This window comes from Amblyomma maculatum, chromosome 10, assembly GCF_055883805.1.
Source record: "Amblyomma maculatum isolate TAMU_Amacu chromosome 10, ASM5588380v1, whole genome shotgun sequence".
Lineage (NCBI taxonomy): Eukaryota > Metazoa > Arthropoda > Arachnida > Ixodida > Ixodidae > Amblyomma > Amblyomma maculatum.
The window spans coordinates 13775056-13789659 of NC_139353.1; the positions used below are offsets into that span (position 1 = coordinate 13775056).

Consider the following 14604-nt stretch of genomic DNA (forward strand, 5'->3'; position numbering starts at 1 on the left):
ATTGAAGGCAAACATAACAGCAACAATGGCAAAACCGTCTTTCGGCGCTAGATGAGAAACCATCGAGGTAACACCGAAGATGAAAATAATTTTATAAAAATGTAATGTAAGTTGCACAATGCTTACATGACATAAAGTATTAGTATAACGTCAGAGTAAACGCTTTTAAGTTTTGTTTTCTTTTTTGCTATAATTTATAGACCAGCAAACGTTTTATGTTGTATTATAAACATTATTTTAATTTTGCAAATAAACGTTGGTTTAATGAAATGTTTACATGATATCATGATTATTTCATGAAAAAACAGGAAATCTATTTCAAGCCCTAATTAGCAATATTTTCTTTCTTTTCTAGTATGTTTTTGAACTAATAGGTTCTTGTAACTATCTGTGCAGTAATGCCTGCCTTAGAGAGCAATCGCTGCCCCATTATTTTGGTAGAATGCTTTGCTTAATACACATTCGCCACTGTTAATCAAGGGACACTCCTCAATAATGAATATAAAAGCTTTTCTCTGTGCTATTTATTCAGATCGAGGTGATAGGAGTTGTATGTCGCGCTGTATTGTGCGCCTAGGCACCTTGTGTCGACACCGACGAAATCATTTCAGCTCTGATGCAATCAGTAACCGAGGAACTGAAAGAAATGATGGTATCTCCTGTCATCCCATTACCCACTGTCACGTATTCTGGTTTAGCTTACGTCGCTGGATACATTAATTGTAAAGCTAATCAGTGACTTCGGGTGTGACGCTTGTGCTATCCTTCTTGAAACCAGGAAAAGAAGCAGCCCCATGTACACTATTCTGCGAGGACAAGATTCTAGCGGACTGCATTATCCAAAACCAGAGTTTGTAGCCCTCTTGGACAAGGTTGTGTCTTTTTTTTTTTTGAAAAAGCTGTCGTGCATCTACCACACACGAATGTCCTTGAAGTCCTTCAAATCTAATTAATCCAGCCAACACTTGAGAACTCACCTTTGCTGAGTTGCCTGGAAGGCATTGACAATAGCCATGCTATAAGGTCCGCTTCTTTAATATGTGAGAAATTTCTCAGAATCCTTCTTGTCAATTATGCTAAGAAGGTGACAGACAGGAACGAAAGGCCAGCTCCTTATGTGCACAAACCGTCCAGAAAGATTTTGAGACTAATTTTCTAGCCGCATGTACCGTTTTGATGAATGAGTGCAATGTGTTAACTTTGAAGGACATTTTTTTTATTGCTTGCTGCTCTTTTCAATTATGCATATTTGTTTATGCCCATTTCCTTGATTAAATGTTTTTTTTTATCCCTGTATTAATCTGACGACTGTCTATGTGTGCGTCAGTCGCGAGATTACGTATACATCTGCTGTCTTTCAACCTACTGATTTGTTTTGAACGAAGCTAGAACAGTCCACTTCACTAGACAACTGAAATTTTAACTGTATGCGTAAATTTTTGTTCCTTACTCTGAATCTCAGACGTGCTATGAATTTTCGTCAGTGCCTCTTTTGCTGTAAACGAAAACGGCAGCGGTTGACAGAATATCCACTGAACAGTTTGCCATGCACTAGCGTCAGGTCGTGCTATACCTGCTTACAGCTTTCAAAAGCACACTGCATAAAATGGTACATATAGTTTTGTGAAAAAATTTAGGGGCAAAAAGTGTTGATGTAAGTGCACCCGAAAGTTCATTCGATCGTGCGCGACAGCACTGACGAAGGCGCGCGCGCTCTCGCGCGCACGCACATTATTGACTATTTTATAGCTCATACACGATAAATCAGACACTGATTACGGCTTCTTCCTATAAGCCATAAGGGGTGAAATATCAGGACCTGTCGGTTGCAACCGATGCGGGCGGAGCGAAGAGCGAGCGCGCGTTTCCCTTGCGCGTGAACGGCTGTAGCGGAGGAGCAGCAGTGGGGCGGTGGCGACCCCACCGAGGCGCGGCGGGCGGTGGAAACAGACCCCATTGGAGAGGCCGTAAGAGAAGAGGGAAACGCGCTCTCCCTCGAGACCGGCCGTGCCACGGCGAGCCGTGCTCCAGCCACTAGAGGCGCTGCGCGCTAGACCTCTGACGTCATACCAGGAGCGAGAGACGGGCTAGCAAGCCGAGTTGTCGCGTAGCGGCGGCCGGTAGCCACGCGTGAAGACGCGGCGCATTGCGTTCCTTCTGTTGGAGGCGCTGCGCTCGCTTTGACGTCACAATACAGAGGCAAGTGGCGGAGCCGGGGGTATATACTAGCGTTCACCGTCTGCAATTAATTTAACTTACCGGGCTTAACTAAAGCTAAGCCCCAGCTAGTTTTTTATCTACGTGGCTCCTGGCAAATTGGGCAGCATACATCGCGGTCCTTCCCATAAGCGTGCCTCTGAACGGTGACAGTTGGCAGGTGACATGGCCGGGCACTGATTGGTGGGCGGTTTCTGTGACGTCATCTCTCTTAAAGTGACTAGTTTTTCTTATAAAGCGAGAGCTTTACTACGACCTTCTACGTCCTTCCGCTTGGTCGGCGTGTGTTTCACGTGACTTTGAACTTGCATTAGGGGCGCTCGCTTCTTCGGCTACTTCGCTTCTTCTTCACACACCTGGCAAACTTCGCTCATACCGGTACATACCTCCACAAATACACAGCGCTGCCTGACATGATGCCACACAGCCTTCCTCTCCCCCACATTTTCCCGCAACCGCTACACATCTGGCTCGCCTCTTCCTTCAAGGCCATTAGCAACGGCTATAAGTATCCGCCGTTATCGCCTGCTGTGCGATGATGTCGCTGAGCGATATGCATAATCTCCCCCTTCAAATGCCCTCGACACCTTCGCGTCGCCTAGACCTGGCAGTGCTGTCCTTGAGGTTCGGAGACATCCGTGGAGGAGTCGCGAGCTTTCGCTTTTGTCTACTTAGGTTTAGCCGTGTTAATATTTTGCTTAATTTTTCGCCTACTTTAAACGCGTGTGTGGTGTGTCGGTGTTACGTAGTTTAGCCAGTAGACTCATGCGATGAGCTGGGTGAATTCAGTCTGCTTTGAAATGGATTGCAAGCCTGGTCCTCTTCGGCAGCTGCCGGAAGTCGAGATACGCCCCGCCGAGCGGCGTGAACAGCGGGCGATAAGACAGCGAAAACGTCCTCTAAACCTTCCATCTACCCAGATAAACACGCCTAACTACTGCTTTCGTACGCTATGCTAGGTTTAATCACGTTAACGATCTGTACTTTTTTCCGACAGCATTCCGGGCGTGTTTGTTATTCATCTGAAGTTTACAGCACAGAACGCACAAGTACAGGGGCAGGAGACATGCGCTGCACTTCCTGCCTTGATGCATGTAGTTCTTATTTACTCCGCCTTTATGCACAAACCGGATTCTCTCCACAATAACGCTGGGTGGTCTGTCAGTTGAGAACAAGATGACGGGATCGAAACTAGGCGGCGAAGGCCGCAGTTCGCTAGATCACGTACTACACACTGGGAGTTATGAGAGGCGCGGAAGTGGGGGAGGGGCGCAGTATTATCGTAGATCGGCTGTGGCGCCCTTGGCAACTGCACAGTTAATATACAGGAGTTTCTGCGTTTGGGTTCCATCGAAACGCGGCCGTCACGGCTGGGATTCGATCCCTCGACCTTGTGCACAGCAGTTGAACGACATAGCTCATAAACCACCGCGGCGAGCGGCCGAATCTCGGTGGTAACACAATGCAAAAAAGCACGTGTGCTGTTGGCCTATGCTATCGACCAAAAAAAAAAAAAAAAAAAAAAGCAAGGCGAAGACAAAAAATGAAACACAAAAAACAATATGAAAATATCTTAGCTGGAGAAAGCACAACTGCGCACATAACCTTATCTCGGAAGGAGGGCAGTTGCATTTCTTTTCGAGGAGGTGGTATACGTTTGTGTTTGCGCGCTGAAATTTGAGTTCTTCTGCTCGTCTTTCGTTCTATGCTGGCAGTAAGCGCATGTTGAAGATCGAATCCTAGGTGGTAGAAATCAGTCACAAGCCCATTGCTACGGCATCGCGTTTTGTATGCCTCCTTTCCCTCACTGATCATTTGAGATGCCTTAAAAGACTGCAACGGTTACTGCGCTCTTTCTTTTAATACGCACACATATTTTTTATAATTTTTTTTTGACGCTTCATTAGAAACGCAGTCTTCACTCACACTTCCCCGTCTTATGTGTCTCTAGTTTCTGTCGCCCTTTTTGTCCACGTTATTACCGCTTTAGCGCACACCGGGTGGCGCACGAGAAGGCGGCACCAAAACCAGCCGCGAAAGTTTAGGCTTCCATTGCACAACTATGGTAGTGCCCAGCACAACACAGCAGTCCGCGCTGTCGTTGAAGAGGCTCACCCGAAGAGGACGCCTCGCTGCCTCGCCGTTTGAGTCCGCCCTGCCGCGAGTAGTCGGACACCCATGAGCCCGATCGTCGGTGGCGTTTGCCGTGCGCAGACGAGCGGGAGCCCGAGGAGCAGCTCTGTTGCTGGCGCAGCGTCTCCAGTTCGAGCGTCAGCTCGTCGTTGCTGTCCTTGAGCTCCTGCGTTTTGTCCCCAGTGTCGACAAGACCAGCGCGTGGTGAACAGACGCAGCTAAGATGGTGTACTCAGTGTGTTAGTCATCGTAATCACCGTCACCTCAACCATAATCGATACTGGTCAAATGAAGTCTAACGCAGTACAAATGACTACTCTATCGATTTTCGACTAGCCCCATTCTGTGCCAGCTAACCGGCTATATCTTATTCCACAAAAAAAAAAAAAAAAAATCCTAATCTCCCTTCTCGACCGATTCTTCCACTTCGTATTCCACAACGTTTACCATATTTTGGTGTCCATTAACTATCCTAGGTGACTGTCGACCATCTCTTCATCGGATTACATTATACAGCCGAGCGTGTATCCTATTCTCGATTACGCCTAGATTTTTATTAATGCTGATTTTCCCACCTTAAAGTTATCGTCATCATTTTCCTTTGCGCGATGTTTACCGGTTAGCATGAACGCGACTAAAAGCACTGAGAAGCCGTTGTGCACCGGGGACGGGAACCTTGGAGCGTAGCACTCGAGTTTACGTTCAAGTTAATGCAGCCACGTTACGTCATTGGACCCAGGATGAGGTCATATACTGGGCTCTCACAATGGCTTAAGAGTCTATTACGCTCCAGTGATGTTTTGAAATCGAACCATCACGATGCGGTGAGCTTATATATAACGCCACAAATACCAATAAATACTACCTCTCTGTGCCTTAGGGAACAAGTCAAAATTAATCTGGAGCTGCAAAGCTTGGCACCTAAGGGTCGCGTAGTGGCAGGAAGAAAGGAGACATGAAGGGCTTGCCTTGTTCTGCTTACGCAGGACTTCGAGCTCCTGGATGATCTTCTGGCAGTGTTCGTCGTTCAGGAATGTTTGGCCGGATTCAAGGTCGGCAATCTGAAACAGGTCCGGACCCGGCCTCGTTCGAGAAGAGAAAACCAAGACAGGGCTCGTCTAAAACGAGCTCTCGCCCTCCAAGGACTGGCATTCATTTATCCATTGCGCAAACATGAACCATAGCAGCGAGGGGAAATAATAGAATATAGCATACATTATTATATCGGAAGGGGCATCTACGAGGAGAGGGAAGAAGGAAGCAAAAAAGAGTACGGACGAAACAATAAAACTGAGAAGCATAATCACAGAATACGTATTTGTGGTCGTCAAGGAAGCCGCCATATGTATGAGAGATGCAATGCCGAAAAAAAAAAATAGATAGGTTCAAAGCCGATGAACCGAACGCGAACGTCGAGCGATAGCTCTTTTGATATCAAATACAAGGCCGGTTTCAATGTTCATTCCGCTGGCTTCTTTCAAGCTGTAACAATTACTAACAGAGCCGTGATATCACTGCAGTAAACTGCCGCGGTTCTTAAGTTTATTAGTAAAATTGTAAATTGGCTTAAAGAAAGGAAAGACACTGTACCTATCACACTACTGGGTGTACACCCGAACCATGCTATTAAAGAACGAGGGATTGAAGGAAGAAACAGGGAAAAACCTGCCATTGTGGACGGCTCTGGAAAATGGCGGCGGCGGGCCTGCTAACTTTACCGCTAAACAGTGTGCCCGGCCCACCAAATCTAGCGCCCGCTAGCGTCAGTCCTATTTGAGTTGGCACGCACCCTAAGAACGTCGTTCGTATGGAAGCTCCATAGTTCGAACACGGGTACCGATGCGATGTCAGTGCAGGTTGAAGACTCCCAGGTGGTAGAAAATATTCCGTAGCTCTCCACAATGTCAGCTCTTTCTCCTTTATCTCCCTCCTCCTTCCCATCCCTTATGGCGTGGTTCTGGTGTCCACGAGGAAGTGCTACAGATAATGTGCCCTTCCTCTGCACCACCCTAAGAATGGCATTCGTATGGAGACTCTCCCTCCCCTCCTCCTCTCCACGGGAGCTGGCGCGCGGCGCAGCGTACACGCCTAGCAACATCTGTAGTTCAAGATCAAATTGCGGCGTAAAATTACCTTGACGAATAAGAGCAGTACCGCTCCAAAAATTATACGCTAACCCCGACGAGCCTCAAACGAATTCCAGCTAGACATATAGCCTCGCACACTCGGTGAAGCGTCTGGCGCAGCGAGTTCACTGCGCGGACGGCCTTGGACGTCGACGTACTATAACTATATAGGGTGAACACATCCTTACATCTGTAGTCTAATAAACTTCATTGCTCACAAAACAGTCCCTCAGCGGGCACGCACCAGCAACGCGTGAGTTGTTCGCTGGGCGTTTTTTTTTTTTTTTTTTTTTTTTTAATTCGGTGTTGCCCCGGCTGCTTTCAACGTGGTCGATTTATCAAACCGTTGCATAACTATGCCACGATAAGCTGGCACAGCTTGCTTAGGGTGAAGTTTCAAACACGAAAAGTGTCCCCTGGACGGCAACTCTACACAAAATTCAGAGAAGAGGCAGAAAACAGCGATACATTATAGAGACAGTGGCAAATGGCTTCGCTGACTGATGACTACTTTTGGTTCCTGTCAACAAGGCGGCCAAAGAAAGCCTTTCTAAATTTGTGCTTCCAGACGCAGCCATACAATTTCGAAAGGCCGTGATAGTAGCATCAGCAGCATTCAGACTGGTAGGCGGCTTCAAATCAACTTAGTGGACAGGCACGACACAGCCCTAAATGCCCAGCCAAGTTGTAAACAGTGAAAAATGAGTAAAACTTTGGGAATGGGAAAAGAGGCAAGTTCAGTGTGTTATTTGCTTTTTCTTTATTTGTCACTTGATTGCATGTGACCACCTATCATGAAGCAATAAGAAATGGTTGCTTACCAATGCAGTACCTTCTCGCAATCTCCCGAGTCTCTTGTTCAAAGTGCTGTCATTTGCCTCTTTTCTGGCTACGAGCCAATCAACTAGACTTTGATATCTTTTTTTTTCTTTTTTTTTCAAGACCTTTTATGACAGCTTTGTATGTATTAATAAAACAATTTTGGTGCAATTAATGCGTTTTTTTTTTATTCGCCAGTAGCCCTCCACCACCTGCACCGGCCGCCGCGTTACCGCAATTGATCAGCTTCCATGGACGTTCACACGTTTGTACCGCAGCTCATAGCCATGTCTGACGCATACGCTGACGTCATGGATGGCCGACGCATGCGTCGTGTCCACTTACCTTTTGCTTGAGCTGGACGACGCTCTCGAGCTCCTTCTGCTGTGACTCGCCCAGGCGGTGGAGCTCGCGGTACCGCTCCGAGTACTCCTGCAGCTCCAGTTCCAACCGACGGTTCTCCTGACAAACAACAAAGATTACACAAGAGCTCAGATGGACAAAATGACAGCCACCATCACAACTGGTCACGAAGCATCGCGTTTTCCCTCGTAGTTTTACTAAGGCGACAACATTAGACACCGACAGTTTCTCGAGGAACACTGATATGACTTAGCACAGGGTCAGTACAGCTGTCCTGTCTTTGCATCGACACTGCGCTGCTTCAAGGTGTGTTTGTATAGACTACACACAGTAACAATGCATGGGAGCCGCTCGCTGAAACACTGCATTATTATTTTTTTTCTTTATGATCGGCCTCGCAAAGCTACACGGTCGACGCTCTCGAAATATATCACTAAACCGGAGAGTAAACCACAAAGTCGTTACAAAGCTCCAGATACCAAGCTCGTGCCACCGTGACATGATGCATGCGATGCTCACCTGTTCGAGGGTGGCGACCTGGGCGCGTAGCCGCAGCTCGTCGGCGCGCATGGCGGACAACTCATCCTCGCTTCGCTGCCGCAGCCGCGTCAGCTGCAGCGTGGTGGTCTCCCGCTCGCGCTGAAGCTCCTCGGTCACCTCGCGAAGCTGCTCCGAGTGGCGCTTCTCCAGCGTCCTGTGACCCCAATGAGCGGAAGCCTCAAGAAAACGATATCGAGGAAGTTAAGTATACTTAACGTAACGAGAAGTGCGGGGCCTGGACGCAAGGTATGCGTGTTCTAGAACAGAGGGGCTTGTAGGTTCATATCATCGCAAATGGAATGCAGCAGCACTAGGGTGACGGGATGAGAGAAAACGAGACAATACAAACATATCTCGCAAGTTGAGTGGACAACGAAATAAGTGTGCCTATGCGACAGTAGCCAGTACAGCTCGGGTGGAGATATATGGTGTACAGCACGAGTTATTGCGTAGCTCCATGTGTTTTTTGCGAAACAGGAGCTTGTGTGTTGGAACAAGAAAACTGACGTGCCTGTAAGTTAAAAACGGTCGTCTTTTCGCCTGACTTGACAAAGCTCGATTGGGAAACAGCGCTTCTACACTTTTTTTTAGTCGATATTTATTGCCTCAGGGCATCGGCAGGGTATGAGATGAAGGATGAATAAATGATTAAATGAATGGAAAAAGCTGGCTGATTTTATGAAGTCCAGAAGTGAGCGATGATGAGGTCCCTGCGTCCAAGTCGTTACACGGGTAGCGTTAACCACGCTCAACGAACGTTACACGACGGACCATTACTGCGGTTACGCCGCTAGCCATGGTTACCGAGAACAGAGTTGGCGACCTTGGTTTGCATCGTTAAGCGAGGAAAGAAAGGCATGTGTGGCCGATGGGCGTGCGTCGGTGTCCGAGCGTGAAAAGTGCACAAGCTAGCTGTACATTTTCGCACTAAAGCCGATTTCAAATGGAGTACATTTTCAACAACGCTAGAGTAATATCGCCATATCATCCCTGCGGATGCATGCAGTGTCTAGAGATCCGTCCGATGGACATTTTACACAACCTTCGAGTGTCGCCCGACGGTGCTGCGATACAGTCATTGCAGCATGACTTGCGCTAATTTTCCCGACGTTCTGCTCAACAGCATCCCGTGCAGCTAAACATGCTGCCTTAAAGAATTAGTCAGCGAAAGCTGACTCGCAGTAGCGGCTGAGAGGCCTAGATTGGCAACCCTCTTTTGGCGTTTCACAGGTGTTCGCTTAATTGAGCGTCTGCCTCAGTGCCGACTTGTATAATTAGTGTCCTTTCGTGGACTTCGGTTATATCATCTTCGCGGTACACTCCATGGACAATTTGCTAAAACCCCGTCGTTGCTGCGATGCCTAACTCTCGCTAACCAGTATATAATTCATGGCTAACCGATCACAGGAGGACCTACCACTACAATAGGGCGGGCTCTCCGTAATGCTGGTTGTAAATCGGTTGTGTGACAACTCGTAACACACGTGACTGCACAGCGTTTCACTCACGCTTCTACTACCATGCCTAGCGATACTACCTTCCACTTCGTTAATTTACTGCGCTAACCTCTACATCTCCCCCGACCCCGGAACGCCTAAGGCGCTTCGGCGCGCGAGACTACGACGTGGTGTCGAGCCGAGATGACAGTAGGCGTTACTTTGCGGCCGGTTTTTGCTTTCTGCGTTACCCCTAATTGGTAACGCGAAAAGTGAGACTATCTATTGTAGCTCTTCCTTGTTAAAAGGTTAGCACCCATGTCAGTATGAAAGCATACGCGACAATTTCGCACCGCTCGCAGGACTGGATGTCGAGAGCATACGACACCAAGCGCTAGGATACTTCAACCGCGATTAGGCCGAAGTTGTTTTACATCGAAGCCACAGAAGACTGCGGTTTTGGACTGGCCCGCGTTGCAGTTAGTTGTGGACTTATGGCAATGCCCTGCTGTGAACGAACCCCTCTGTCACATTAATAAAACAGCATACTGTTAACTTAGCGACGACTTGGATGCGCCGCTAGCATCAAAGCAGACATCATGTGAGCGAAACCGTACAGCCGGCAGCTGCTATGCGCCTATGAGCAGAAACTTGCTCGTATCGCATCTACCCGAACTACTGCAGTAACTCCGTACCGGTTTACGATCAATAAGGATTCCCGTTTCAATTCCTTTATTTCAGAGAATATTATTACCACAAATAACAAACTCTAGCGCGTTTTTCTGACGCTGGCGCAATGTTGTCGCTGATGGTGCGAAGTTGGAAGCAGTGCTGCCATCGGACGGTGTTTGAGGGAGCTTTTGCCGCGCCGTCGGACGTTAGTCTAGACAGTGCGCTATAATTTATAAGCGACTTGTATATTTGAGGACGCAGCTTCGTTCTACTGATCCCTGCGTCGCTTCGTTTGCCGTGTCAGCAAGCAGCCGACGAGGATTTTCTTCGTTTATTCGAGCTGCAGGGGCAGCGTAGCCCAGCCGAAGCGAAAGCAGCGCCTAGAATTCTTACAACTTTCGACCACCGACAACTGCTCCACTCCTTCCGAATTTGAGTTGCTCCGGAGGAACGACGGATCTCAGACGACGAATAAAGGTGCACCACACCCGCGAACCATTAAATGACCGTCGTACTCCAATCCCAGTCACACCCCCATGTACATCAGATCAACCAGACCCCAGAAAAAAAAAAAAAATATCGTGAACGCCTCGAGCGGCGAAGACTACCAGTGAAAGGAAAAGAATTCGAGGAAGAACCCTGCGCGACCTGAGGGAAGAAGCGGACCGAATGGGATACGAAGGCGAGCACCCGATTCAAGCAATGGACGCATCGAATAGCAAAGCTTGCCCGCGCGTGGTCTTTGTATACCGACCTCATTAAAAAATTTTCTAGTGACATCAGTCGAATAGCTTCGTTTACCATCAATGAGCGTCTGCAAACAGGGTGACGTAGGCGAAAACTGCGAACCGCGATTCGCATTACAAGCGGCTAATTTCGGTAACCATAGTCAAGCGTAACCACAGCTAAGCCGGCCATGTAACTATGGTTTTCGAAAGAAGAGGTGATCGGTGGTAGCACGACTACATATGTAGGGGCCTGAAAGCATGGAGGAGCAATATGAAGGTCTCTTTTCACCAATTTTAGTACAATTGTCATTACAGTTTGACAACATATCTGCATTTTATTGTAGGTACCTTGCTGAACATGTATTTAACGGATGCTCTAAATTTATTGTAAACAATTGTTAATGTGGTATGGATTTCCCGAGGGCTCCTGAGCAGTCATTTAGCTTTAGGTCCTCGCCTGTACAATTTACGTGAGGTATTAATATTGTAACAAGAAAAAAACCACACCTTAATTTCCGAGTAAAAAGCAACAACGCGTATTTAAGGAACCCTGTATATTTTACGCGATGAGGAATCGATGAATGATACACACATCAGCCTGTTCTCGGAGGCCTTCTCCATCTTGGCGTGGTGCTCGTCCACTTCCTGGGCGATGAGGGCCGACCGGGCGTTGGCCTCGGCCACGTTCACTCGCAGCCGATCGCGCTCCTCGCGCGCCTGCTCAAAGTTGGTCCTGCAGGGACGACGACACAAAGTCAGCAGAGCGGATACTGTTACGACCAAGCATCCGCAATTGCGCGCTCTATTGTTCGCCTGTGGGCATGGATAAGTTTTGTGAATATGTGGTGATGGTCCAATGGCTCTAAGTGAGCCTGTTTCCAGGAATCCTGTTTTGTAAGCATGTTTTGCTTTGTGGACAACCTGCAAATGCCAAATTGACCTTGTCAAGAGAACGTCTGGAAAAACACAAAGAAACGTCCCCCTGCGGGAAATAGCAGGAAGTGCTTTCTTTCTTTTGTTCACCCTTCCAGTCGAGAAGTGCTATCCTCCAGTGATGAATGCCTCCTATCCAAAGGAGACCACAGAGTGACATGTCCGCTGACGTGCAGGACAAGAAAGGAGCATGACTCATACGGCCATTAAGTGATTTCCCGGGAATGCAGGAAAGATTTGCAATTGTCGAAAAGGGACCATGTTGGGAGCCCTATGCGGCGCCACGTGCACTCGGGTTTCTGAGAAGTAAAACCCCTTGTCAGAACCAGCCTGTGGTTTCTTTGCTGAAGAATAGAAATGTACCTCCTCTCCTCGCCGTTCCCAAGCTTTTCCCGCCAACGAGTGATCACGCCCAACGAATGAATGCCGGACCAGTCAGTGCTTCAGACCATCAGTGCAGTGATGTGTTCGATTGGATGCCGATACCTGAGGGGCGTGCCCTGGATTTGGTTGGTCAGCATCTTCAGAGAGGGGCTGAACATAGGGGGTTTTTAAGGACGCTGCAGAGCACGAAATGTCGCTCTGGGCCCTGGGTAAACGGCTCATCCAGTCGCTTCTCGCTATGAACTCTTAACGCTTGTCATTTTGCTGATGTACCCTTCTTTTTCATGTAAATATTCTTGTAAATACGTTTTCTCAAAGTGCCAGTAAACCTGCTTGTACATATTTTACCAACTTCGAAGATTCAGTCCTTCTTCAACCCGGAGTCTCTGCACGCTACCAAGTGAAGGCCGGGTCGCCATAGCCCCAGCGTCACGACAACTGGTGGCAGCGGTGGGATCTGAATCTACAAGCCCCAACACTGGTGACCAGCGTTGGGATCTGAATCTACAAGCCACAACATCTGGTGATTGGAGGTGGATCTGAAGCTACAAGCCACAACATCTTGTGATCGGAGGTGGCATCTCAAGCAACAAGCAGGCGCAACAATCGGCCAACAAGACAGCAGCTCGGAACATCGATCGCATGTGTGGGTGAGTGCTTGGCTTTTCTTCTGATGTGGACCAGGTTCTAGAACAGGGTTAGATTTTAGAACTGGTAAAAAAAGTGTTGAAACGCCTTTAGGTTTGGTAGTTTGCACTGTTGTTTTGGAAGTAGCCGACACTCGGAGCGATCATGGACCTACAAAAGCTGCAGAAACCGGAACTGTTGCAATTGTGTGAGGAATTGGGAATTGATACAAGTGGTTTGGCACGAAAACCCTTGATTATAAAGGCAATCACTGATCTGGGAACCGATGATGAGGAGCTCAGTGAAGCATGGAACCTCATCGGTCAAAAAAAGGAGCAGCTCAGACAGCAGAAAGAGCGGGAAAAAGAGGAAAAGAGGCGTGAGCGCGAACGTGAGTGGGAAAAAGAGGAAAAGAAGCGTGAAAGAGAAGCAAAAAAGCTGGACCAAGAAATTGAGCTCCGGAAATTAGAACTAGAGTTGAGCAAGAGGTCGGGCGATTGTCCCCAGCTAGCGGTACCTCGTCTCAACAAGGAGGCAGATTTCAAGATGTCAAAGTACATGCAGCCATATGTGATATCAGGGGATATCGGTCTGTATCTGGCTAACTTTGAGCGAACTTGCGAAAAACTGTCCTTCCAGCGAGACACGTGGTCTCAGAGATTATTGACGGTTCTGCCCTGCGAGGCAGCGGAGGTTGTCGCGCGGCTAAGCAAGGAGGACGCGGACAACTACGAGAAGGTCAAAACTTGCCTTCTGAGAAAGTATAGGCTTAGCGCCGAGGCGTTCAGACAACGTTTTCGGAACGCTACTAAGTCCAGGGACGAGAGTTACCCTGAATTCCTGTACAATTTAAGAGTTAATTTGGGCGAGTGGCTAAAGAGCACAGATTCCTACAGTGATAGGGACGCTGTAGTCGAGCGAATTCTTTTGGAGCAGTTTTATAACTGCCTCCCAGAAAAAGAAAGAAATTGGTTACAGGACCGAGGCGAAATTAAGTCGGCAACTGAAGCTGCCGAACTTATTGAGGAGTATGCTTCGCGCCGACAATTCAGCAACCCAGCAGTGGATAGGCCCCGCAATCCCAAGTTCAGTGTGAAAAACCGTCAGGAAAGGCACTTTGCTAGAGTTGGAAACGAAGAAATGAAGGTTTCTTCAGGCAAATTCCCTAGAAAGGACGGCAGTGAGAAAAGTGGGGAAGTGACCAACGTGCAGAACACAAAGAATAAGCTTGAGGCTAGGAAGCCGCTCACATGCTTTAGGTGTAATGAGCAGGGTCACATTGCCGTCAACTGCCGGAAAGAAAAGATTGCTTTCTCGTATGTCAGGGACTGCGATGAAAATATGCAGCTTTTAGAACCCTACCTGCATGACCTAGTAGTCAACAGGAAGCCTTGCAAGGTACTGCGCGATTCGGCCGCAACGATGGATGTTGTCCATCCGGCGTATGTATCGCCTTCCGACTATACAGGACAGTGTGCATGGATCCGACAGGTAGTTGAGGAACAGAGTGTGTGCTTGCCGATCGCGAACGTGGTCATCGAGGGCCCTTTCGGCGAATTAACAACCGAGGCTGCCGTTTCAGGAAAGCTTCCTAAGTGCTATCCGTATTTGTTCTCCAACAAATCG

The 14604-nt window shown here is 48.1% G+C and overlaps 1 protein-coding gene across 3 annotated transcripts in view; it reads right to left on the minus strand.

The window, feature by feature from the left end:
* The window catches only part of LOC146175642 (ninein-like protein), a 547135-nt gene that overhangs the window by 46972 nt on the left and 485559 nt on the right, over positions 1-14604 (minus strand). For all 3 annotated transcript variants that reach the window (XM_084582042.1, XM_084582041.1, XM_084582040.1), the window contains exons 10-14: positions 11627-11767; positions 8178-8352; positions 7641-7757; positions 5319-5411; positions 4333-4516 (exon numbers count right to left, since the gene is read on the minus strand). In XM_084582042.1, the coding sequence (XP_084438168.1) occupies positions 4333-4516; positions 5319-5411; positions 7641-7757; positions 8178-8352; positions 11627-11767 (710 nt within the window). The remainder of the gene's footprint in view (positions 1-4332; positions 4517-5318; positions 5412-7640; positions 7758-8177; positions 8353-11626; positions 11768-14604) is intronic.